Raw genomic sequence first — 23,510 nt, forward strand, 5'->3', positions numbered from 1 at the left:
CACCCATTTGCGCATGAGTCTGTGATAGTTTCTCTACATATGCGGGACAAGAAAACATAATAGTATCAAGATTTTACAAATGAGATTAACAGTATCTGTCTCACCTCAAAGAAGACCTATCAATAAGGTTTATTTACTCCGACATAGAAAACGCCTCCGATAAAACACGGTCCTAATTCCCAGTATGCCCGATGGAGAAAGCAAAGAAAACCATGCAACTTAATTTATTTCCTCGTCATCGCCTGCCGCTCGTGAATCCGTCGAATCTGCTCTTCGATATTCATACTCTGAGGATTGGGCGGCCCACCGGCAGGTCCAACCACCGGCGGCACGGGGCCTGAACCAGGGGCGCCTTCGAAGGCCATCTTCTTCCGTCGGGCTTCTTCTTCTGGGTCTGCGCCGCCAGGAATGACGGTCGAGTCGAACACGTCGCTCCGTTGACTGGCCAGTCGCTTGAGGTTGTTGACCACGTCAACGGTGGAGAGGTTGGTCGTTGCGCTGCGGGATTCCGCCTTGGCGCGCTGCTCCTTCCAGCGAGGGTCGAGCAGTTCAATACGCATGTGCTGTTCGAGTTCGCCAACGGGTACCTGCTGGTGGCAGTTGGGGCAAAGTGCCGTGGCACCAGTAGGGTGCAGACGACGGGCTTGCGCGCGTGGCACGTAGTCGGAGCGGATGCGCATTGGTTGTTGTTGCTGCCCCGGGGCGGATTTGGCGGCTGCTTGGGCGGCGGCGGCTTGTTCGCGAGCTTGCATCCGTTCCTGGATCCATTGTTCTTCCTCCTGGGCGGCTTGAGACATGGCAGGGGCAACGGGCATGGGTTGAGGGGGGAGCCCTTGGGGGGGATAGACGGGGCCGGCGGGCTGGACGACGGGTACGGGTTCGGGTTGTTGGGGGTAGGCGTTGTAGTATGTAGGGTATTCCTCTTCGGTGGGCATGGCTTCTTCGATGCGGAGGGGGTTGAGGGACATCATGGCTTTTTGTTCGAGGGAGGCGGATTGAAGGTCGTTGAGGGAGGTCGGGGGAGGGAGATCGACTTGATCGTCAGCTTCGGTGAAGCAGACGGTCTCGACGACGACGAAGTCATGCCAATCAATCTGCGCGTAGGCGATGCGTTCTTGCTCTTCCTCTTCTTCCTTCTTTTCCTTCTGTTGCTGCTGGTATTTCACCCATTCTGCGCGTTGTTTGGCGCGGTCAAGGACATGGAATTTGTTTTGGACGTTGTGCGCAAGGTCTGTGAGACGCTTCTTTTCTGTCGTGGCGGCGTCGATTCCTTCGGAGCGTAGGAGGATGGTATATTGGTCGACGAGTCGGGTGAAGAATGAATAGAGACTGTGTTGCGGGCGCAGGAAGTCGAACTGGAAGTTCCTAGTTTCTCGTTGAGCAAGCGAGGTCATGAACGACTTTCCGCGCTTAGCGACAAATAGAGCAGTAAGCTTGACGACTTCCAAATCTTGCGCATTGATTATGGGCATCCGCGCAGAGAAGTGAAACTCCGGCGGTTCTTCGGGGCCCTTGGGTTTCTCGGGTTCAGCAGCGGGGGTTGGTTCGCCTGGTCGGCCAGCAGAAACCGCAGTCCCTCTCCCTTCCTTGATCTCGACGAGACGCCATTGGTAGAAGGGTGCGTATGCGTCACCGGGGTTGAGGAAGGAGAATTTGGGGTTGTTCCGTTCCTTTTCGCGAACGCGATCTGAAAGAATGCATGTGAGCTGCGTAATTCGTCTGGCAGATCATAGAACGGATGAGAGGCATACCTTCAAAGACCACACCATTTCGAGCGACATAGCCGGCTGTCTTCTCGACGATAGCTGTTGCAATGTCAGCTTGGTTCCATTGTCAGTTCTCACATAGACACGGAACTTACCTCGAATATCCTTAGGTGGCAACACAACGCCCTCCGGAGGCTTGCTCACCTCCTCCGGCAGCGGGGTAGCTCCATTGCTTGCAGACGCCATGGTTCTCACCGGTCGGGATGGGGAGATGCGAGATGGGATGAGGGAGCGACACTGAGGCGACCCGCCGATATCTGATGTCCTTTTCGGCTTGACTTCATCGCGGCTACGGCTGACTAAGCGCAGCAAAAGCGGCTACCCGCGCGCTTGTCCCTTGCAGTTTGTGATTGGCTGGCCAGGCCCGGGGCTAAACCGCGATGGGCCAGTCCCTGGCGTGTCAATCAATCTTAGGTAAAGGCCGTCCATGAACGCTGGGGCATTCGCCATGGTATTAATGGATTGCTGTTGTCATGGCTCGAAGCTTGGACGGTGGAGGAGGGGGGGAACGTAGACGAGGGGCTGTAGGCTAAAATTACAATTAAACTCGCCTTCTGCCTGAGAAAGGAACGGCGATGACTGGCCCGGGGGCTTGCACCGCAGTAGTATGCTGACGGACTGTTGCTGACGGGCAAAAAGTGCAACTTCGCAGGCGGCCGACGATCTGGCCTTAAAGCGGCCGACGCTTTTATCCCGGCCGCCTCCCTAAATCGTCCCACACGTGTTGCCTCGTCCGTCACCTTCTTTGCTCACTCCGGTCCCTTTTTGTCTACGTTCCTGTCATGGCGCTTCATTTTTGACTTCTTACTCTCTTTTGATTGTCCACTTTGTATACTCACCTATCGTCCTTGTGCCTGTTCAGCGGGGGTCCTCCAAAACTCCCCTGGAGTCGGAGCATTCTGCAGTCTGGGCTCCGTCATTGCTTCGCTCTCCCGCGGTAGCTCTTGATGATCAATTGCCCTTTTTTTTGTTCGTTTAGGATAACATAACCCCCTTTCACCACTGTCCGGTCCTCTCCTTCTTTCTTTCTATCCCCGTGTTCGACAAGCGCCTCAACAATGGCGCCCAAATCCAAAGATACTCTGGCGGTTACGCCTCCGCCAAAATCATCGTCACGCTCTCCCAGCCGCTCGCCAGGTCCCAAGAACCGCAAGAAGGCGGGCGCCCAGTCCTCGAGTTATAAATCAGATGGTGTTGCGGATAACAATATCTTCCATCTTCCCACCTCCGACTACAGAACTCTAGCTCTGGTCACCATTGTGGCCGCGGTGGTGCGGTTGTTCAGGATCTACCAACCCTCCAGCGTTGTATTCGACGAAGTCCAGTATGTGTCGATGCCTTTTCCAATCCGCAAACCCCGGTGAAGACAGACCCCGTTCTAATACGTGACGAACAGCTTCGGAGGCTTTGCGACAAAGTACATCAAGGGCCGCTTTTTCATGGATGTCCACCCCCCTCTTGCCAAATTGCTCATCACACTTGCTGGCTGGCTGGCGGGCTTTGATGGCGATTTCGATTTCAAGGATATTGGAAAGGATTATCTTGAACCCGGTGTGCCATACGTTGCAATGCGGATGCTACCGGCAATTCTGGGTGTCCTTACGATTCCATTGATGTTCTTGACGCTGAAGGCATCCGGGTGTCGCACTCTTACTGCAGTGCTAGGTGCTGGTGTCGTGATCTTTGGTAGGCCTCCGTAACTGCCCGAGGGTCAGTAGCCCATGCTGATTTAGTGCAGAGAACGGTCTCATCACGCAATCTCGTCTGATCCTGTTGGACTCCCCATTGGTGTTCTTCACTGCGCTTACGGCATTGTCCTTCACATGCTTCACCAATCAACAAGAATTGGGACCATTGCACGCCTTCCGTGGACCCTGGTGGTTCTGGCTCGCTGCGACTGGCCTCTGCCTGGGTGCTACTCTCAGCGTCAAATGGGTTGGTCTCTTCACAGTTGCTTGGGTTGGTTCGCTTACAGTGCTTCAATTGTGGGTGCTGCTTGGTGACCCAAAGAACGTGACACCGGTATGTACTATATATTGCCGACTTTCTCGAGCAGATGCTAACCCCTAACTTCATAGCGCCTGTGGTTCAAGCATTTCTTTGCTCGCGTTTTCTGTCTGATTGTCATCCCCCTGAGCTTTTACTGCGCCATGTTTGGAATCCACTTCTTGTGCCTTGTAAACCCCGGTGATGGAGATGGATTCATGTCGTCCGAGTTCCAAGCGACCCTGAACTCGAAAGGGATGCAGGACGTTCCCGCTGATGTTGCATTTGGCTCTCGCGTCAGCATCCGTCACCTCAACACTCAGGGAGGTTATCTTCACTCTCACAACCACATGTACCCGACGGGTAGCAAGCAGCAACAGATCACCCTTTATCCCCACAAGGATGAAAACAACGTCTTCGTTCTCGAGAACCAGACTCAACCTCTTGGTCCCTACGGATCAGTGGAGGGTCCCTTGGCCTGGGATAACTTGACTGCCGAGCACATCGAAGACGGAGCTGTAATCAGGTTGAATCACTTCATCACACGGAGACGAATTCACTCGCATGATGAGCGGCCTCCTGTGACAGACGTTGATTGGCAGTTTGAAGTGTCTGCGTATGGATACGATGGCTTTCCTGGTGATGCAAACGATCTTTTCCGCGTCGAAATTGTCAAGTCGTTGTCAGAGGGCGAGGAGGCAAAGAAGCGGCTGCGGACCATCCAGACCAAGTTCCGCCTTGTGCATGTCATGACTGGCTGTGTGTTGTTCTCCCACAAAGTCAAGCTTCCCGAGTGGGGTTTTGATCAGCAAGAGGTGACGTGCGCAAGACAAGCTACTCTGCCCAACAGCATCTGGTACATCGAGTCGAACAGTCACCCCATGCTCGCAGAGAACGCGGAGAAGGTGAACTACAGGAACCCCGGGTTCTTCGGCAAGTTCTGGGAGCTGCAGAAGGTGATGTGGATTACCAACGCTGGTCTGACTGAATCACATGCTTGGGATTCTCGCCCGCCGTCATGGCCAACCCTTCTCCGTGGTATCAACTTCTGGGGCAAGGATCACCGTCAAGTTTACCTCCTCGGCAACCCGTTCATCTGGTGGTCGTCTACCGTGGCCATTGGTGTCTACATTCTCTTCAAGGGTCTCTCTGTTCTCCGCTGGCAGCGGAGCTGTGGTGACTATAATAACGTGAACTTCAAGCGGTTCGACTATGAAGTCGGTACCAGCGTACTTGGCTGGGCTTTCCACTACTTCCCTTTCTACCTCATGGCGCGACAGCTCTTCCTCCACCATTATTTCCCTGCGCTCTACTTTGCTATCATTGCGCTCTGCCAGGAATTTGATTTCCTTGCCAACCGCATCCAGAGCCTTGGTTTGCCATCTCGACCGGTCATTGGCAAAATCCTGGCTGGTATCTTCCTTGCCATCAGCATTTTTACCTTCACCCTCTACTCGCCTTTGATTTATGGCAACCCCTGGACACAGGAGGCTTGTAATCAGGTGAAACTCTTGGACTCGTGGGATTTCGACTGTAACACATTTTACACTAGCGTAAGTCTCTCGTGTGGCAGCAATAGTACACCACGTTGCCGATGCTGACAGGATCACAGCTTGACCAATATGTAACCCAAATTGTGGATACACATGCGGCCATCCCAACTACTGAAGCGTCTGTGCCACAAGCGCCTCCCGTCGTGGTGGAACAACCACCACAGCAGCAGGCTCCGCAACAGAACCAGGCAATCTTGCCCCAGGAGCCCGAGGAACCCGCTGTCACGGAACGGGCACGGCACAGCTCCAAGGCCCGTGTGGAGTATCGCGATCAAGACGGCAATGTCCTGGATGAAGAATTTGTCGCTGCGTTGAAGAAGGAGGGTAAGGTCCAATTCGAGACCCGCCACGAGACGAAGACTCGCTTGGAGAATGGCCATATCGTTGATATGGTGGATGGCCAACTTGCCCCGCCGCACCCCGACGTCGAAGGCCAGAACCCTGAAACTGTCGGACGACAGCCGCCCGTGCCTGCTGAGGACCGCCCAGCTTCAGTAGTCGGGCAAGGTAGCTCTCACGAGCAGCAATCCTCGCCTGACCCTAAACCGGCCAGCGAGGTAAACGAGGCGACCCAATCTTGAATAGAACGGAAGCGTCTGTGAGGGATCACTGTACTGCTTTCCATCCTTGGCTTTTCTCATCTACTTCTCCTGTATCTCCTCTTCGAACAGTAACTTCTTCCTACTTTAGACTAACGAAATGTCACTTTTTGTACATGATTACTTATTTGGCGTTAGCGGCCTACTTGATTGTACATGCCTCACGTTTTGAGGGCTTGGTTGTAGCGCAACGAAAACAATATTCGAATGAATCTCGTCAAAACAAACTATGCGCAAAGCTCTTGTAAGAACGGTCTCGCCCCATACTCTAATCTTCACGAGTTTTAGTGTACAGCGATCAGCGCCGACGTGCCTCAACTTCTGCAATCTCAACCGCCTTGCCTGCAGCGTGCGACTATTCAGTAGTCCCACTCCTCCTTTCCGTACTTGTTGAAGCGCTCGTGGAGGTCCTAGAAAGCAGACGGAGTGGTATATTAGCGATTCTGCTTGCATTGACGAATATTGGTGGCGAATATCAACCACATAGAAGTAGAAGGACGGGGCAGTAAATACCGCGGGCAGGGTAACGTTGGGGACAATGACGGTGTTCAAGGCGCTGGGGGCGTTGCGCAGGGGCTGGCTCTTGTCACCGTGGGGGTGGTATTGGTACTTGTAGACCTTGCCACTCTCGTCGGTCTGCTCCCAGGGCATGGCACTCTCGCCAATGCGGACGTTGCTCTCGGAGGTGACGGAAGTGGGCTTTCTGCCGAAGTACCTGTTGTCGAAGCATGGTTAGCACATTGGGTCGATTGGTAATGGCAGAAGAGTGTCGAGGAATTTTGCAGTCGAGTGTGCAAGATTGTCCTGCTGACATTGTGAAAAGATAAAAGGGTAGGGAAAAGAATTCACCATCCGGCAAGCAGGAAAGCACCGGACATAACACCGAGCAGAACCTGTTATTTTTTTCCCCAATTAGATAGGATCGCAATTGGATTGAATCGGCCAATGGGTCCGTACGTAGAGCTCGGGGTCACGCTTGGGAGCCTTGTCGAGGTTAGCCTCCTCGACCTTGGAGGCGCTGTAGAAGCGGCGCGGGGGAGCGCGGAGAAGGGACTGGCGGGCAAAGACCCGGCGGGAGGCCATGGCAGCAATTGAAGACATTGTGATGTGTTGCGAGGAGCGGACGTCTGCCTGCGAGGACGGGGGGGTAAAGTCGGACTTGAGGGAGGAGGTGGGAGAATCGGTGGGCGTCGGACGATGATGTTGCCGGCGCATCATCAGGTGACATTTCGTTGGCCAGCTTCCGGCGGGTGCTGACTCAGCAGCCCGCGTGGTGGCCTCACTGCCTGACGGCCTGAACCAAGCTCAGTTGAGCTTAGCTAGTTCCCGACTAGTCGGTCGTTACTCGTTAGTAACTAAGTTTCCCCCCCAAACTGCACCTACACTATAATCATACGGTATTGATTGCAAGAAACCCTCGTGTTTGCTGCGCATGCCATCCACTTGCCAGGCTTTGGGGTGCTTGCGTCCATCATTCTCCCTTCAGCCAATGCAAGTCGTGGGTTTTGACTTGCGACCGTGATGTGACGTGATCCGGCTGTCTTGCAATCAACGCAACTCCATCCCAAGGTGCGTCACTTGGCTCCTTTCATGTGGACAGGGGGGGCGGCCTGGATCCCCGTCCTTCATATGAGGCTAACTGAGCACTGTCCAATATAGGTTGCTTACATTCATTTTTTTTCAACCTCACGTTGATTCGATTCTCCCTCGGTATACATTTTCTCGTCACTCCTTCACCCCACTCCTACCGAGACTTCAAGCACCGCGCTCCTGGTTGACGTCCGACATTTGATCCACCGACCGGAATCGCTTCATTCCTGTTCGGCCGCAACATGATATATCGCCACGATAACTAAACAGGAGTCATATATCTACGTCAAACAATATGCCTTCATCTTCCGCGATTTCAGAGACCAGCGATACGCCCACCTCGGCGCCCGCGCAACATGTCCTTGGTATTCCGCGGCCCCCTTCCGTGGGCGGAATCTCATCCCGAGTGACCGACATGGCTTCGGACGATGGAGAACAGTCCCAAGCATATACGGGAGTTTCATCGCATCCAGCTCAATCGCGAGCGTCTGTAACGCGGCGAGCACCCCCGCCCGCCAGGAGCTCTATCACATCGAGCAGTCAATGGACGAATAGACCAGGAAGCTCCGGCAGCAGGCAGAGTCGATCACACATTCCTTCGCTCGCTGCGCAGGGTTTCTTCCGTCCCATGTCTTCTCAGCGACTCCAGGCTCATCGAGGTCGACCTATGACGAAAGGAACCACAACGGATACGTCGGAGGATTGGAATGACCAGTCGAGTCAGAACAGGCAGAGCTTGATATCCAATAGCACGATGCCTCAAGGGTCCATTCCCCCAATCGAGCAAGAAGCTCCTCCCTCAAGAGGCACTGAATATACCGACCCTATTATCCCAGACCGCAACACATCGAATGCTAGTCCTATCGGTAACACGACAGGGAGAAGTCAAGGCGAGAGCGCCAAACTTATTTATGACAAAGAGAGGGCCTACAAGGCTCAACAACCGCATCTCAGCATGGGGGCGAACTATAATGGCTCAAATGATCCGGACCCTTCTCAGAGGTCCTCGCTTTCTTTCCTCTCCTTGCAAAATAGGAATCAGGGGCAAGATAACCGTGACATCCGGACGCATGAGAGGCTTTCATCAGCTGGTTCCACCCCTGGGTCTATCGAAAAAACACCGCAAATAAGTCATGGAAAAGGCCGTCTGGGCAAAAATTATGAATATTTTGTCGGAAATACCATTTTCTTCGGCGGCGGAAGGCTCCAAAACTCCCGGGACAAGCCCGTCAACATCGCAACGGCAATCTTTGTGATTGTACCTTCGGCTCTGTTCTTCGCATATTCGTAAGCATCCTGTTTCTATCCTGAAGTTATCGGGTAGCTAACGGTGCATAGGGCTCCTTGGCTTTGGCATCATATCTCGCCCGCCATTCCGATCTTGTTTGCTTACCTCTTCTACTTGTGCTTCTCGTCATTCATACACGCTTCGGTCGTTGATCCTGGGGTAAGAGAAAGATCCAAATGAGACAACACACCCTGTATTGCTAATAGTTGTGTCCAGATTGTTCCTCGCAACCTTCACCAGATGCCACCACCGGATCCTACAGACGATCCGTTGGCGATAGGCCCGCCAACCAACGACTGGGTAATGGTCAAGCTGGCGACGTCGGACGTCGCAGCTATGGACGTGCCTGTGAAGTACTGCAAGACCTGCTGTATCTGGCGCCCTCCCCGATGCTACCATTGCCGGGTATGTGATAATTGCGTTGAGACCCTTGATCATCACTGCGTCTGGCTCAACAACTGCGTTGGCCGGCGTAACTATCGATACTTTTTCACCTTTGTTGCATCCTCGACGCTCCTTGCTCTGTTCCTACTTGGCGCCAGCCTCGCCCATATTTTGGTGTATCGGTCACGAGAGCACGTCAGTTTTGGCACGGCCATCGATAAATGGAGAGTGCCCTGGGCCATGGTGATTTACGGAGCAGTTGCTGCACCATACCCGGCCTCGTTATGGGCTTACCATCTTTTTCTGGTTGGTCGAGGTGAGACGACTCGAGAATATCTCAACTCTCACAAGTTTGCGAAAGCCGACCGCCATCGTCCCTTCACCCAGGGCAACATCTTCCGCAATTGGCTGTCCGTTTTCCTGCGGCCACGGCCTCCGACGTATATGCAGTTCAAGCAGCCTTATCATGAAGGCGACCAGCGTCTGAGCACGATGAAGCGCAAGTATCTCCCTCGGAATGTCGAGCCGCAAACCGACATCGAGATGCAGCAGGTGCCTCCGCCTTCCCAGCCGCAGTCGTGAACCAGGATGGTTCCAACCTACGCTTAGTCAGAGCGGTTACACCTGTTTCGTATGATATTTCTTCTGCTCCCTGAGGCGCTCTTATTTCTATACTTCTTTCTTCTTCTTCTTCTTCTTCTCCACGTTCGAGATAGTGAGATCTTAATGCATGTTGCAACCGCCTTCCCATTCCTTTGTTGAGCCAATTGGGCTCTCCGGATATACGTTGACATACCCCACTTTACATCCTGTCATGTTCCTGCTTTCAAGCGAGTTGCCCGGATGAAGCAGCCGTTGGCTACGTTCTTTTCATGAAATTTTTCCTTTTTTCCCTCTTCTATGTATACGTGTGCGTCACATTGGGGGGCCTGTTACCTCGGCTGCGAGAGGCCGAATTGGATTTGATATCGGGCGAGATTTAGGGCTATGTACAATATCCAGATTCCGGACAAGCAGATAGACCAAACATATCAGTGATAGACAGAAATGGGCGCAAGCGAAGCGGAGGGAGCGAGCGGTGCACTTCGGATCCACGGGGGGCTGGCGATATAATGCCTCATAGTAAGTCGAAGGGGTAGACCGGGGGGTATGACCTCGTCTTCCCGAGGCGCCAGGCGGGGCGGAGAGAACCCGACAGGGAGTTCTAAGGCGAATCCTGATCGGCTGCTGAACGAGTCAAGATGGGACCTGAAACGGGGGGAGTTGGCCTGGCCTTGGGCCCGAGTGCATTCCGCGGCGCCGTCGTCGGGGGGGGGCTGACGATACGGCCCTCCTCGAACCCTCTCCGCACCCTCTTTCTCCTCTTCTTCCTTCCTCCTCCTCCTCTTCCTCCTCTTCTGCCTCCTCCCTTCCTGGCCCATGACCCTCGCTCAGGCACGCTCTCTGCGTCGGCTTTTTCACGCCGTCCATCCTGCTTCCGGGGCTTGCTATGATCTGTGAGGAGGTATAAGGCTCCCACCACCGATATCTGCTCCTGCTAAGGAGGAAGGCCCCGGTACATTGACCCTCCAGCGCAGCCTGCCATCGGAAGTTGACCCCCCCGCCTTGAACGTGTAAACCGCCCTGAGGACGCCGCTTATCCGAGCTCCCTGGCAGTCCTGCCCCTCAATCCAAACCTAGTCCTCACCGCATATCCTTTCCCGCCGGCCCTTGGGATGGAAGCTCGAACTGATTCATCCGGCGCGTCTCCCGCGACACCCGCGACCCTTTCGGACCTCAAGAAGCATACACACGAGCACCTCGAAGGCACAATGGGCTTCGAATATACCGAACAACTGCTTACCCCCGAAAACAGTCGCTCCGAGACTTCCAGCAACAATGAGAACGCGTCCACCGATGAGAAACCTACTCTACGTCGAAGATCTACACGTGTAACACGCGCTTCTTTGCGGGGGCCAGCCCAACACGATGACCATCTAGATACAAATAATCATGGAATACCTTCTCCAGCGGATGAGTTCGATCCTGCCGTCTCCGGGGACACCTTGATCGATGGGGTCGGAGTTGCGGAAGTGAAACGGTCCAAGTCCACCTCCCACCTTCGGCACAGCATAGCGGTCATGGAAACGGCTCTATGGAGCGAGACAACCCTCCCGCAGACCAATGTGGACGGCGATGATCACCCAATGGCGCCAGATACCCCCGTCTCCAAGTCGTCTCAAGAACCACAACCCAGCGACATGAGCACGTCTCTACAACAACGGACTCTACGAAAGCGCGTGGAACAGGCTTTGACCCAGGAGGAAAAGAAGGAAATCAACAAGGCTTCTGTGACTGCCAAGTCTGACAACCGGAAGTCACCACGTCGCTCAACCCGATTGAGTATACTAGACAAGGCATCAGACCTCGCTGGCCGGGCTAGCAGCGCTTTGGGGAAGCGCTCGAGTGATAAGATGGAAAAAGGCACCGAGCCGGGTCGCCGAGCCAGTCTACGGCCGCGCAATGTTTCCGCGCCTAAGGAAGCGCCATTAGCTTCTGAACCCACTGATCCCGTTTCTAAAAAGAGACGGGTCTCTGACAGTGATATCCCATCCAATGCTCAGACCACAGAAGAATCCTCTCAGGAGCAAACGGCCCCTGCGGAAGCTGTCCCACGCTCCAAGCGGAAGCGCTGGCTGGTACATGGCTTGTACACAGGACAAGAACATACGGATGCTCCGCCAGTTCAAAACAGGAATCGGAGCAGACGGAAGAGTCAACCCCAGACTCAGAGTCTTCAACGGAAACTGCTGCCAATGCCAATGTTTGCAGGCGACCGATTATTGAAGCAGGGGAGGGACTTCCAATTGCCTTTTGACATCTTCTCCCCGCTGCCTCCTGGTCAGCCCAAACCGGATGAGTGGAGAAAAACCAACAAAAGTATGTACTTATCGGACGACAGGGGGAGGCTATGACTAACGTGGATCTCAGACGTCTTTGTGGGGGATGCATCCAGTATATGGCGTGCAAACAAGCACTGTGAGCTGTCCAAGTGTATGTGCACGCCAGAAACCGGCTGCGACGAGGAATGTCAGAACCGTTACATGTTCTACGAGTGCGATGACGGCAACTGTGGGGTGGGTCCTGAGTGTGGAAATCGAAGTTTCGATGAGCTTAAGCAACGGACCAAGGCTGGAGGCAAGTATAATATCGGCGTGGAAGTTATCAAAACAACAGATCGTGGATACGGTGTGCGCAGTAACCGCACATTTGAGCCCAACCAGATCATCGTGGAATACACGGGCGAGATCATCACCCAGACCGAGTGTGAGAAACGAATGCGGACGATCTATAAGCATAATGAGGTTGGTCGTTCCTCATCCAACCCTCTCTACAGCCACCTTGCTAAGAACCTGGCAGTGCTACTACCTAATGTACTTCGACCAAAACATGATAATCGATGCCACTCGAGGCTCCATTGCCCGCTTCGTCAACCACTCTTGCGAGCCCAACTGCCGAATGGAAAAGTGGACGGTCGCCGGGAAACCGCGCATGGCTCTCTTTGCCGGCGATCGCGGCATCATGACGGGCGAGGAGCTGACCTATGACTACAACTTTGAGTAAGTCCCCCGGCGCAACCCAACATTGCTCTTCCAAGGCTGACATGCAATTCCAGTCCCTATTCCCAAAAGAACGTCCAACAATGCCGATGTGGCTCTTCGAATTGTCGTGGGATTCTGGGCCCGAGGCCAAAGGAGAAGGACCAGCGTGCGAAAGACTCCAAGGTTGAACCACAGAAGAAGTCCAGGACCAAGCAGGCAAACGGCAAGGCAAGAGGTTCGAAACGCAAATCCGGCGAGGCGCTCGATGAATCTTCTTCACGCACCAATAAGAAGCGGAAGCTTTTGGTGGCCAAGTCGATCAAGTCCGGCGTCAAGAAGGCCGTGTCGAAAGCAACCGCTTTGCGACCCAACGCTGACAAGCGAGTATTGGAAATCCCGGCAAAGCGAGCAGCTGGGAAGGCTACGAAGATAGCAGTCAGGAAACCACCCTCGAAAAAAGATGAGGCTGAAAGTAAGAGCATCAAGCTCCCCAAGGTCAAAGCGACCAAGGCCAAGGCCAGAGCCACGGTGCCCAAGACAACACAGGCAGCAAAAGCCAAGGTTCAGAACAATGCTTCGACAACCTCGAAACTGAGTCGCCCTTCTGCAGCCACCAAGGCGAAAATCCTCGCGGCAGCCAAGGGCACCACCCCGCGAAGAAAACCAACGGAGAAGAAGAAACTCGAGGCTAAAGGAGATCGTAAGGCCGCGAGCAAAGCAACCACACGGACCCCCAAGCCCAAAGGCGCGACTAAACGCGCCGTTGCAGCCACCAAGGGGAGTAAGAAATGAATGAGTGGGCTCGCGTTGTCCGCGACGGCTGCTCGCCTCGCACGTCTTTCTCCGCCCATCCTTCCATCACAACCTTCTCATGGCTTTTGTTGTAGTGAACTAAAAGCCCATCCATGATCTATCCATCTCTTCTGGTCTAACCCTACCTGGGCTCTCAATTACCCCTTTTTGTTGTACTCGTGGGGGGGTGCTCTGGAACATCATCGGCTTTCAGATCTCCAATCCCCAATCCTTTTCCGGTGTCTCTCAAATTTTTCTTTTCTTGACCTATATTTTCGGGAAATCCCCATTTCTAGTCCCTAATGCAATAGGTAGGTAGGTCGTCAGGTAGGTAGGCATTCAATACTACCCCCCTGGATGTTTGCTATCTGTGTTCGGTTGTTCTTTTCTTTTTCTTCTTTTTCTTCTTTTTCTTTTTTCTTTTTTCTTATTTCTTATTTCTTATTTCTTATTTCCTTACGATGGCGCGCTCTTGAAATGTATCATCCCCCATCCTGTTGGCCTATTCTCCCTCTGTTCGTTTTCATGTCCGCCCTAATGTTCTGTGCTTCCATCCTATGTTGAACCACGTCGACGACTAAGGAATTCCTATCATGACTTATCCTGCATCATGTCCTGTGCAATCACGAGACAAGTCCAGACGAGACAGTTGATGCCTGTGTGCGTGTTTGCTTGCTTGCTTGCTTGCTTTTGCGTGTCTTGTCTGATCCTGTATCGCCCTCGATGTAGCTAGCTACCTACCTTTTCTGGTCTACCTTTACCTTTATACTTAGTGGTCTTTGTTTTCTTGGTTGAGGCTAAACGAATGATTCCTGCTGGTCTACAAGGACCAGGTTGTGGTTCTGGATAATAGCGACATGTCTAGTCGCTGAATTTCCTTGATGAATCTGAATTTTTGTTCCTTTTGGTTTGATTCGGGACCTTAGCCTGGTTTAATTATCTTTTTCTTTTAATTACTTCCTTTTTGGTTCGACTGCTTTTTCGGCTCTCCTTCAATTAATTACGAATGGGCGATGCGGGTGCTGCTGTTGCTGAAATATATTTCGGCTGACAGTGATGTATGTGGACAATGCCCATTAGACTCGATGGGAATGTAAGTTGCTTTAGCTTATTAGTATTTCCAAGAGTTCGATCTATTACTCTATATACTTATATTAGTACTCCCTTATAGCTACTCAATTCCTGCTACAGTCTTTGGCCACAGATTTGCAAAATTCCAAAAAGCAAACAGACTATGAATTGCGCTATTGAGCTTTATTGGCTTTATGCCTCATCTTTGACGCATCAGGCTGAGACGTAGACTGTTATACACAATTTCACTTACTAGCTCTAGTCTGATTCCCAATCCGACTAGTAATCTTGCATGATTTCGGAAATTTTGCAAATCGGTGACCAGAGACTGTATTTATCGTTCTTTTCTTTTTGCTGAATCGGCACGCAAGTAGGGTTACACAATGAGTCCATTTGTGCCGTGGGAACTACGGGCGATGTTTAATGTGGATGAAGATAATGTAGGTATGTATGTATGTATACTAGGGGCCTGCCTAGAGTGGTAATCACACTACTGGAATATAGTATCTTAATTGAATGATTCGATTGTGTTAAGAATAGGGAGGAAAGAATTAGTTACAGATTCTGTCTGGGTCAGCTGATTTGTATAGGAGTGCTATTATAGATCGCAGGGGTACTTTGAGGGGGTAAAGGATACAGGATAGTATAGTATTACCATACGTGGTATCGGTTCTCCTTGGGATAGAATAGCCCAGGACACGTGATAGAAGATGGAGGGTAGGTACATCGGTGGTACAAGAGAGACCTGATTAAATGGAGACACTATCTAGACTACGACTGGTTTGTGTGCGATGAGCTGCATTATAGAAGAGAGGAGGAAAACCCCAAACCCCGAAAAGACAAGTTTATGTGCCATGTTGTACACTGCATCTAATGATGTGAAATGAAAGCCCTATGATACAACAAAAGAGAAACCCGATGATGGCTATGCTGCGGACAGCAATAATCAATTCAAGTAAATCAAGCCTTTCTGGCTATCGCGCCATAGCGCCGTTCCTAGCTGCGCCTGAACTGGCAACAACATTTCTGGTTCCAAGAAGTCTGATAATGAGTATATTTGGAAAGAATAGGCTCTATATGAGCCTAAGCTGCAGTAGTCTCGGCTGATTGCTCTGCCTCTTCGGGATTTGCGCCCTCTTGGTTTTGCTTGGGTATAGGCTCGGGAATGGGCGCAGAGTCGCCTGGGGTAAAGACCTTTTCAGTAATAAGCTCGGAGGGTTGCTCGGCCTGGGGTTGTGGTGCCGATACCGGCTCTGTCTGTTGTTGTACGTCCTCCACTGTAGTTGATGCAGGTGGAGTGGTTTCTTTGGGTGCTTGGGCTTCCTCTGGCTGCTGAGGTGGAGCTGCTGCTTCTTCCACCTGGGGAGCTGGCTCCTCTGTGCTGACTAGCACAGGGGCTTCCAGTGCCTCTTGTGGTTGCTCAGTCTGAGGCTCGGATGGTTGCTCGACAGGCGGCTGCTCGCTCTGCTGCTCAGTGGCAATATCAGGAGTTGGGGCCGCAGCCTGGAATGGGACATCCTCCAGGACCTGTGCTATTGTTTGCTCCACGGGCTGTTCTTGCTCCACGGGCTGTTCTTGCTCCACGGGCTGTTCTTGCTCCACGGGCTGTTCTTGCTCCACAGGCTGTTCTTGCTGGACAGACTGTACAGGTTGCTCTGGCTGTTCTTGCTGCACAGGCTGTACAGGTTGCTCTGGTTGGACAGGTAGCTCTGATTGGACAGGTAGCTCTGACTGGTCAGGCTGTTGTGGCAGGAAATGTTGCTCCAAGACTGGCTCTTCTGCCTGCTCTTCTGCCTGCTCTTCTGCCTGCTCTTCTGCCTGCTCTTCTGCCTGTTCTTCTGCCTGCTCTTCTGCCTGTTCTTCTGCCTGTTCTTCTGCCTGTTCTTCTACCTGCTCTGCGATTTGTTCTGCCGGTATTTCTAGAACTTGTTCAATAGGCCTTGGAGGTTCCTCTGTGCGCTTTTCTGCTGAGGGTTCTGCGATTTGTTCGCCCGGTTCGGTGGCCGCTTCAGTAGCCACTTCAGTGACCTCCGCGACATGTTTTGCTCTTCTATCCTCATCCCGCTCGGCTGGTTCTGTGACAGCGGGCTGCTCGACGGGGGTTTGCGCATCGGCCTCGTTCCCAACGTCCATTACTTGATCGCCATCCTGTTCTTCGTTCGGCGGACGGCCCAAACTTGCTTCCAAAGTACCCAGGAGGTCGACTTCCTTATCATCTGCAATAACCTGGCTAGGTTGGGGTTGGGCTTGTTCAGGAACAGCTTGTTCGACTGGCTGTTCCTCTAGGGGTTGGTTGTGTGCTGTTTGAACGAGGGGTGCAAAATCCTCCATGATTGAGTCCATCACCTGATCATCCTGGATTGCCACCTGGGCCACATCAGGGCCTGTCTGAGCCGTTTCCATTGACTTCTCCGCAGGCGTTTCACTGACAGCCTGCTCCACCGCTGGTACGACTGGGGACGCTTCTGTTACCGAAGCTTGAGGAGCCTCCTGGGGTAATAGGGTAGGAGCAGTTCCAGCGCTCTCCGGAGCCGGCTCCTGTTGCTGTATAGCTATTTCTTGCCGAGAAGGAGCAGCGGGTACGATATCTTCAGGTTCAGGTATTGGGGTGGCTTCAGCCATCTCCACATCCTCTGTAGATGTTGGTGCCTCACTTGGCTTCTCAAAATTTGCTGATTCGGGCAGACTGGCAACCACTTCTGCGGGAGGTTCGGCAACTGGCGGCTCAGTTAGCGGCATGACTGGTTGTGCCGGGGTTTCTGAAGCTTCTGCGGATGAAATCCCTGGAGCAGGCACGGCAGCTTCCGTAGTGTCCGGTGCAGTTGTTGCAGCCGGTTCTGTTGCCGAAGCGAAGTCAGAGGCAAGAGCAGGTGCAGACGCAGGCACTGAGTCGGCCGGCGGCTCGGTACTGGGACGTGGAAGCGGAGTTTCCGGAGTCTTTGCATCTAGCATCGATTCGTCACCCTCGTCGCTCTCATCGCCATCGTCACCCTCTTCATCTTCATCTTCCTGGCCATTCCGATCCATTGACATCCGTGACGGGTCCGTGTCCTCATCCTTGACATACTCTGCTGCGCCATCAACACCACTGGAATTGGCATCATGAACCAGGGAGGCATCCGCGCCTTCACCGGGAGCAAACATGACCTTCTTTCTGCGTCCTTTCCCAACGCCTTTTGCCTTACGCTTGGGGGGAGGCGGCCGTCTTTTGGGAGGAGTCATGACAGCCGCAGAGGTAGTATCTGCGACTACCACACCTTCGGCGTTGACGACTCCAACCCCCTCAATGACCGTACCTGGCGCTGGCGCCTCAGGAGTCACTGTGATCGCGCTATTGTCGGCTACAACTTGTGCTCCTTCTGTGATCTCTCCCTCAATTTTGTGTCCTTCCGGCACCCAGGCTTCGTAGATCGAGATATTCCCAGTTGTCGGATCAACCTTCTTGAATCGTGTCCTCCTCATCGGCGCAGCAGCATTGTTTCCATCGGCAGATGAAGCAGCGGCACCGTATAGTGATGGCAAGCCCGGTCGTCGTTTGGCAAGGAATTCGACTTCGGCCGATTCCAAATGTCTCGGTACCGTCGTCCATTTGCGCGTGACGAAGCTGCGCTCCGTGCTCTGGATTAGGGGTGGTTCTTCCCCATCGGTCGCTTCTTTCTCCTCGTCCTCGGAGTCTTTTGATGCCTGGCGGATGTATATGCACCCGGCGCGGGCGGCTCGCAGTAGGGCTCGGCTCATTGGACCCAAAAGGTGGCTGTCCCTCGGCATTGGGTGCTCTGGTATGGTTGGTTTCCCCCCGGGGCCCTGCACGACGGCTTCCGGGACTTCGGTCTTGGGAACTTGCGAGACCGTTTGGGTTTGTCGTGTCCATCGTCGTACAGGGAGGCCCTCAAACACATCATGATCGATCTGACTTCTGTTGCGGTTGGCGCCGTCGCCGAATTGGCGACCGGAGCGAGAAGATCTGAACTGGGAACTGTCAGCAGGCTACCAAGGGCTTTGCTCACTACAAGCTGGCAAGCGGCGATGAAATCGATGGTGGATTGATCCAAGACGGGGTGGTGGTGATGGCGACGAGGAGCTTACAGTAGGTGGCATGGCGAGCGCCGGCCCTGCAGTCAGTCCCACTCTCGGAGAAGGACAAAGAAAATGGGGGGAGAGTCCCTCACCCAGAGTATCTACAGAGTTGGGTGTTTGTTATGCGCGATGGGACGAAAGAGACTCTTGGGGGAAAAGCGAGAGAGTCGGCTCAAGTCGATGGGCGCGATGCGATGGATGGAGAAGCGCGGCAACACCTCGCCACACGTGACTGTGTGACTGCGCCCGCAGAGACCCGGCTGACAGCTAGGTAATAATCAATAATGGTAGATACAGGATTTACAGCAGCGACCCCCGATGGATTAATTGGTTTCTGGGGAGAGAAGAATCGTATTGCGGTCAAGTCAGAGTAAGCATCGGTGTTACCTACAGCGCAGTGGCTTTCAATAAAAATACAGAACCCCTCCGGTCTATTCCGTCACTTCATCTGCGGGTGATATCAATGTCGTATGGCTCCGGATTCCCCTCAACTCCGTACTCACGCTTCCAAAAACAACAGATTTAGGAAAATCGATTAGTCCCAGCTACATCGGAATCAGCACAGTCTAAAACCAAGGGGAGCCAAAGCCCTCGCGGGATTGAAGGGACCCTCTTACCCGGTATCCTTCTGGCGAACAATGTTGCCTTCCGAGCCAGTTTGCTTTCCCTATCGTCCCATTAGCTCATGACCATCGTAAGCCAGCTCAAGTCGGGACTCACAGTCTTCTGGCCTTCAACAACCAACTTGTCCAGCTGGTAAAATTGACTGATAACGGTTTGCCTCTGCAGCAGTATTAGCAGCCCGTTCACCGGCATAACCCCCGCTTTGACTCAGCGCGCACTGTCTGCGCAGAATAGACAAACACAGCTAGTTCCAACCAATTACACCTGGGGAATCCCACTGACCTTCATCATCCGCAGATTCTGTAGTCCATCCTGGATCAACTCCTGTATCCGCCTGTCTTCGCCTTCCTTCTGGTGCTCGCGGAAGGCATCTACCGTGCGCCGGCGGGCATACTCGCGGAAGTTGTAGTTCGAGAACTGGGAGGATTGCCGGAGCAAGGATCGGAACTGCCCGCATAAAAAGGACCTGTTAGCTCCAGTTCATCGCAGCACAAGAGAAGGGTTTGGCGATCGAGCTCAAGCGGGGAGCAGAAGACATACCAGAGACCGAACCTGAAATCCTGTCTCTCGCTGCAAGGTTGGCACAGACATAATGGCGAGTTGAATATTCGGAGTGGAGAGATGCGATTATAACTTGGTATAACTAGAAAGGGCGATGCCGGAAAGATCGCAGATACAGCTACTCCCGATTTCTAATCGTTCGGGGCCGCTAACGTGGGAGGGTCCGTTAGGCGATGCTATTCGCGTCAACGTTGTGAGTCCCAAAGAGGAACAGTCCGAGTGATCTTTACCGAGGAGGTCCGACTCCGAGAGGCGATTCGTAGGCGGGCTGGGATGTCTCCTTCGGACAGCGCAGGGCAGGTGGCGTTCTGGATAGAAGTCCAAACAACCAACCGAAACGGCGTCTCAATCGCAGAAACAGTCACAGAGGGCTGGATCCAGCAGGCGGAAGCGAGCAAGAAAAACGGAGACTTCCGGACGGGGATGCAGGCGGAGTGTTGAAGAGACAGTCGCAGGCAGGCCCGGGAAATTCTTTTGCTTTTGGCTCTCGGAGGCGCGATGACGGAGTTATCGGACTCACCGGCCGACCTCCACGGGGGATCTCCCTCTCCTCTCGGCTTCCACCATGCTCCGCTCTTCCTCAACAACCACGGTTGAAGCTTGTTCCTATCCTAGAGGGAGCGTCATTGTACTTCGGATCGAACGCTGATCCCATCTTCAAGTCCCAATGGCGCAAATCCCCACTCCGCCTGCCTCCCGCTCTGCTTCGCCAGCTCCGGATGCTGAGCCGAAGCAGGCTCCTGTAGCAGAGTCCCCGGTGGATTTGCTACAGTCTTTGGACAATCTATTGGAACGATATCTGCGCCTTCTGGATCAGCATCAGAAGCTGCAAGCCGAACTAGGTTCGAAGCTCTCCTCAGTATGTCACCACAATCGTGCGACAAGGCGATTCAATCTTGTGGTATACAATACTGAGATTAGCATCAGGGATATTTCTCTCTCGCCCAAGCCAACTACACTTGTCCACCTGGTCGGCACTATGGCGCGGACTACTATGACGAACGCATGAAAGCGACTAAGAGAGTGTGAGTCTGGGTTGCACCATGAAATGGTCAACATACTCTATCTTTACAGGACCATGCTAATCGGTTCGACCAAACCAGGTCTCTACAACTTCCTACCAATCTTGCTGAAGAAAGCTATGCGACAGAAGCTGAGAACTTACCAGAGGCTGATACCAAGGACAGCAATTTCAAATCTATTTTTGAGATCGAAACAGTTACCGTGCGACACACAGAGGATGAATCCGAGATCGACGATAAGATTGAATCAGATACTGGTCCGTCTCAGGAAGATCATTCGGGACGCGAAGAGAGCAACAGCCAAAGTGGCGAATCCCCGGCCACGCCAAAGCCCCAAACGGAAGGGGATACAGATGCGAAGCCTAAGCGATCGAAAAAGAAGTTCCGTTCTTCGAACCCTATCCATTGGTACGGAATCTTGGTGCCCCCTTATCTTCGCAGCGCCCAGAAGTCCTTCACCGAAGCCGTTGAGGGTCGCTTGCCCCAGCTGGCTAGTGTCATAGTTGAGATGCGAATCGTGGAGAAGGAAGTCGAGCGAGTGCGAAGTGAACTGGGCCAGATATAGTGATGTAATCTGGTGTTTGCAGAGTTGTTGTCTGGGCCACCATGCGCTAGGAGTAATGTTATCAGTGACAGAAAGACCAAAATATGTGCCTCAGGCCATCAGTATCTATAGTGGGTTATAGATTATAGGCATGTAGATAGAGTATAGAGTACGGACATGGAAGCTACGGCACTTGATAAGCCAAATAAATGAAAGATAATATCGAAGAACAGACGTGCCCACTCGGCACATTTTTCCATTCTATTTTTATTTTTTGACATGGATGGAGTCCCAACGATTTATTGGGTTGATCGATAGATAGTGAGCGGGGATATCAACACCGTCGAACATTCCATGCCATGGGGATACCCACCCCGGTATTGATCTGAAGCACCTTTCAAATTACAATGGGGTTTACCATGGATATGGGAAGAATTAACGTCGATACCAATGAACTCTCCTGTCAGACCACAGTCGGCTCTTCGGAGTGGGAACAACGGGGGGAAGGGGTGGTTGCAGGTGGCTGCAGCATTGATGAGGGGCCGCCCGTTGAGCCTCGGATTTGGGTTCCTTTCCTTCATCATCTCAGGTTCTCTCAGTCTCTGCCATGGCGGGCCACTTGACTAGTACTCTCGCTCCCGGACGTCGGTTTGCTCCCCAGATCATGGATTAGAAAAGGAGGATACTATTATTATCTCTCATATGATGCTACCCGCTTGGGCTCTTCCCGATGGTGGTGCTTAATCTCCGGGGCTCATTATTCACTAAACCACAACAAGATTTCCGCCCGACGGCAGAGACGGACCTTGGAAGTATCTAGTATCTACCTATCTACTGGGTACGCAGTCGATAGCCAGCTAGCAATGGCGCAACTGCTCGCCTCCGACAGACTATTTCTCCTGCAATCATCGCGAGAGAAAAAAAGGAGGATCGGGAAGGACGCTACGGTCGTGAGACTGAAATGGTTTTATGGCTCTGATATGCGGTGGAGCCAGCCGCGCCAGGATCAATTGCAACTCGTGGATGGCCTGCGCTGACGACCATGTCTCGCTCCCTCTCGCTTGCCCGGTGGCCCCGTTCATTGGCCGGTGCTCACGGAAAGGCTTCGTCGACCGTTTCATATTGAAATCCCAGGGCCGCAGGACCGCGCTGGAGCAGCGGCACTTCTGCTCAAGGTGAGACCTAGTTGAACCACCGTCCTCTTGGTCCCCCGACCCTGACCAATGGCCGGCCCTGGTCTCTGTCTTTTAGCTTCCCGGTTATTCAGGATCCCAATTTCTGGCCAATCCATGGCCCTCGCCTACCCTCTGTCCCCTCCTTTAGCATGGCCTGGTGATTCATGGGTCTCCGCTGGCCGTCGACTTCAGTGCACCCAGGTACACGATGGCAATGGGAAACCAGGGAATATTCGGGCATCTGATATCGGATGGGCGTGATGGAGGTTGCCATTCGTCACCTTGACTGTCGCCCAAACGCGGTGTCAACCACCTGTTAAATGCAATGTTTACGTGGGAGGCTGGGTTTCGCGTACCTGGTCTCTTAATAGCCACCATTATCACAAACGGCTTTCCGTGCCTGTCCCCGCGCTATTGCTTTGGATCAACTCCACTCGCACTGAACCGGACCGACTCTAAAACGTCTGCGCCCTTATCCGGTCCTATGCCCGCGCATAGGACGGAAATGAATCACTTTAATATCAACGTCTGACTTTTGGTTCGCCGGGTTGCTGGAAAACCCTTGGCCTTGCTTTCCCAACCGTGTGAGGCGTTATCGCCCAAAGGACTGAGTCTTGACGCGACACTGGGGGTTGTTCCCTTTCTTTCTACCTTCCAGTCGCTCGCTCCTTTGCTTCCAAGTCAGGGCTAGAAGCTCTTTCTTTTCATTCCCTGTCATTCTTTTGGATTGACCACCCCGTAAGTCCGGGACTAGTGCGCTCCGTGGCCAGGTTGACTAACTGATGTTTTGCTATGCGCTCAGGGGTTTCAAGACCTGCCAAAGGTCCTTTTGAGACTTCGGGAGTTTGATACTATGCTTTTTTGACTTGGGTCTATCTTCCTTCTTTTAACTTTGAA

General features: G+C 53.0%; 8 protein-coding genes across 8 annotated transcripts; 4 read left to right on the forward strand and 4 right to left on the reverse strand.

Moving 5' to 3' along the window:
* Positions 1-64: 64 nt before the first annotated feature.
* Positions 65-2,391, reverse strand: BO94DRAFT_521726 (putative pre-mRNA splicing factor). Its single transcript, XM_025610159.1, has 3 exons — positions 1,862-2,391; positions 1,752-1,805; positions 65-1,687 (listed from the first exon to the last, which is right to left on the reverse strand). The coding sequence occupies exons 1-3, from the start codon at positions 1,950-1,952 to the stop codon at positions 225-227; spliced, it is 1,608 nt and encodes a 535-aa protein (XP_025465014.1). The 5' UTR covers positions 1,953-2,391; the 3' UTR covers positions 65-224.
* Positions 2,392-2,486: 95 nt separating this feature from the next.
* Positions 2,487-6,090, forward strand: pmt1 (protein mannosyltransferase 1). The gene is made up of 5 exons (XM_025612276.1): positions 2,487-3,090; positions 3,163-3,452; positions 3,505-3,788; positions 3,845-5,305; positions 5,365-6,090. The coding sequence occupies exons 1-5, from the start codon at positions 2,825-2,827 to the stop codon at positions 5,884-5,886; spliced, it is 2,823 nt and encodes a 940-aa protein (XP_025465015.1). The 5' UTR covers positions 2,487-2,824; the 3' UTR covers positions 5,887-6,090.
* On the reverse strand, positions 6,046-7,005 carry BO94DRAFT_521730 (uncharacterized protein; the record flags this gene model as incomplete). The annotated part of the gene is made up of 4 exons (XM_025610160.1): positions 6,046-6,314; positions 6,418-6,619; positions 6,754-6,797; positions 6,862-7,005. 4 exons carry the CDS (start codon positions 7,003-7,005, stop codon positions 6,264-6,266), a joined length of 441 nt encoding a protein of 146 aa, XP_025465016.1. The 3' UTR covers positions 6,046-6,263.
* Positions 7,006-7,658: 653 nt separating this feature from the next.
* Positions 7,659-9,760, forward strand: erf2 (palmitoyltransferase ERF2). Its single transcript, XM_025605916.1, has 3 exons — positions 7,659-8,781; positions 8,833-8,941; positions 8,999-9,760. The coding sequence occupies exons 1-3, from the start codon at positions 7,790-7,792 to the stop codon at positions 9,746-9,748; spliced, it is 1,851 nt and encodes a 616-aa protein (XP_025465017.1). The 5' UTR covers positions 7,659-7,789; the 3' UTR covers positions 9,749-9,760.
* Positions 9,761-10,881: 1,121 nt separating this feature from the next.
* Positions 10,882-13,539, forward strand: BO94DRAFT_471408 (putative histone-lysine N-methyltransferase (Ash1); the record flags this gene model as incomplete). The annotated part of the gene is made up of 5 exons (XM_025608379.1): positions 10,882-11,920; positions 11,978-12,085; positions 12,137-12,510; positions 12,566-12,765; positions 12,822-13,539. The coding sequence occupies 5 exons, from the start codon at positions 10,882-10,884 to the stop codon at positions 13,537-13,539; spliced, it is 2,439 nt and encodes an 812-aa protein (XP_025465018.1).
* A 1,848-nt stretch (positions 13,540-15,387) lies between these two features.
* BO94DRAFT_537471 (uncharacterized protein) lies at positions 15,388-18,812 on the reverse strand. The gene has a single exon (XM_025612277.1). It carries the CDS (start codon positions 18,376-18,378, stop codon positions 15,694-15,696), a length of 2,685 nt encoding a protein of 894 aa, XP_025465019.1. The 5' UTR covers positions 18,379-18,812; the 3' UTR covers positions 15,388-15,693.
* A 200-nt stretch (positions 18,813-19,012) lies between these two features.
* On the reverse strand, positions 19,013-20,321 carry BO94DRAFT_537472 (LYR motif-containing protein). The gene is made up of 6 exons (XM_025612278.1): positions 20,103-20,321; positions 19,852-20,048; positions 19,594-19,758; positions 19,408-19,470; positions 19,305-19,354; positions 19,013-19,232 (listed from the first exon to the last, which is right to left on the reverse strand). The coding sequence occupies exons 2-6, from the start codon at positions 19,900-19,902 to the stop codon at positions 19,223-19,225; spliced, it is 339 nt and encodes a 112-aa protein (XP_025465020.1). The 5' UTR covers positions 19,903-20,048; positions 20,103-20,321; the 3' UTR covers positions 19,013-19,222.
* On the forward strand, positions 20,247-21,641 carry BO94DRAFT_567774 (uncharacterized protein). Its single transcript, XM_025614648.1, has 3 exons — positions 20,247-20,731; positions 20,800-20,897; positions 20,976-21,641. Exons 1-3 carry the CDS (start codon positions 20,540-20,542, stop codon positions 21,457-21,459), a joined length of 774 nt encoding a protein of 257 aa, XP_025465021.1. The 5' UTR covers positions 20,247-20,539; the 3' UTR covers positions 21,460-21,641.
* Positions 21,642-23,510: the final 1,869 nt, after the last annotated feature.

The sequence above is a fragment of the Aspergillus sclerotioniger genome, assembly GCF_003184525.1.
Source record: "Aspergillus sclerotioniger CBS 115572 chromosome Unknown BO94scaffold_23, whole genome shotgun sequence".
In the NCBI taxonomy this organism is placed as follows: domain Eukaryota; kingdom Fungi; phylum Ascomycota; class Eurotiomycetes; order Eurotiales; family Aspergillaceae; genus Aspergillus; species Aspergillus sclerotioniger.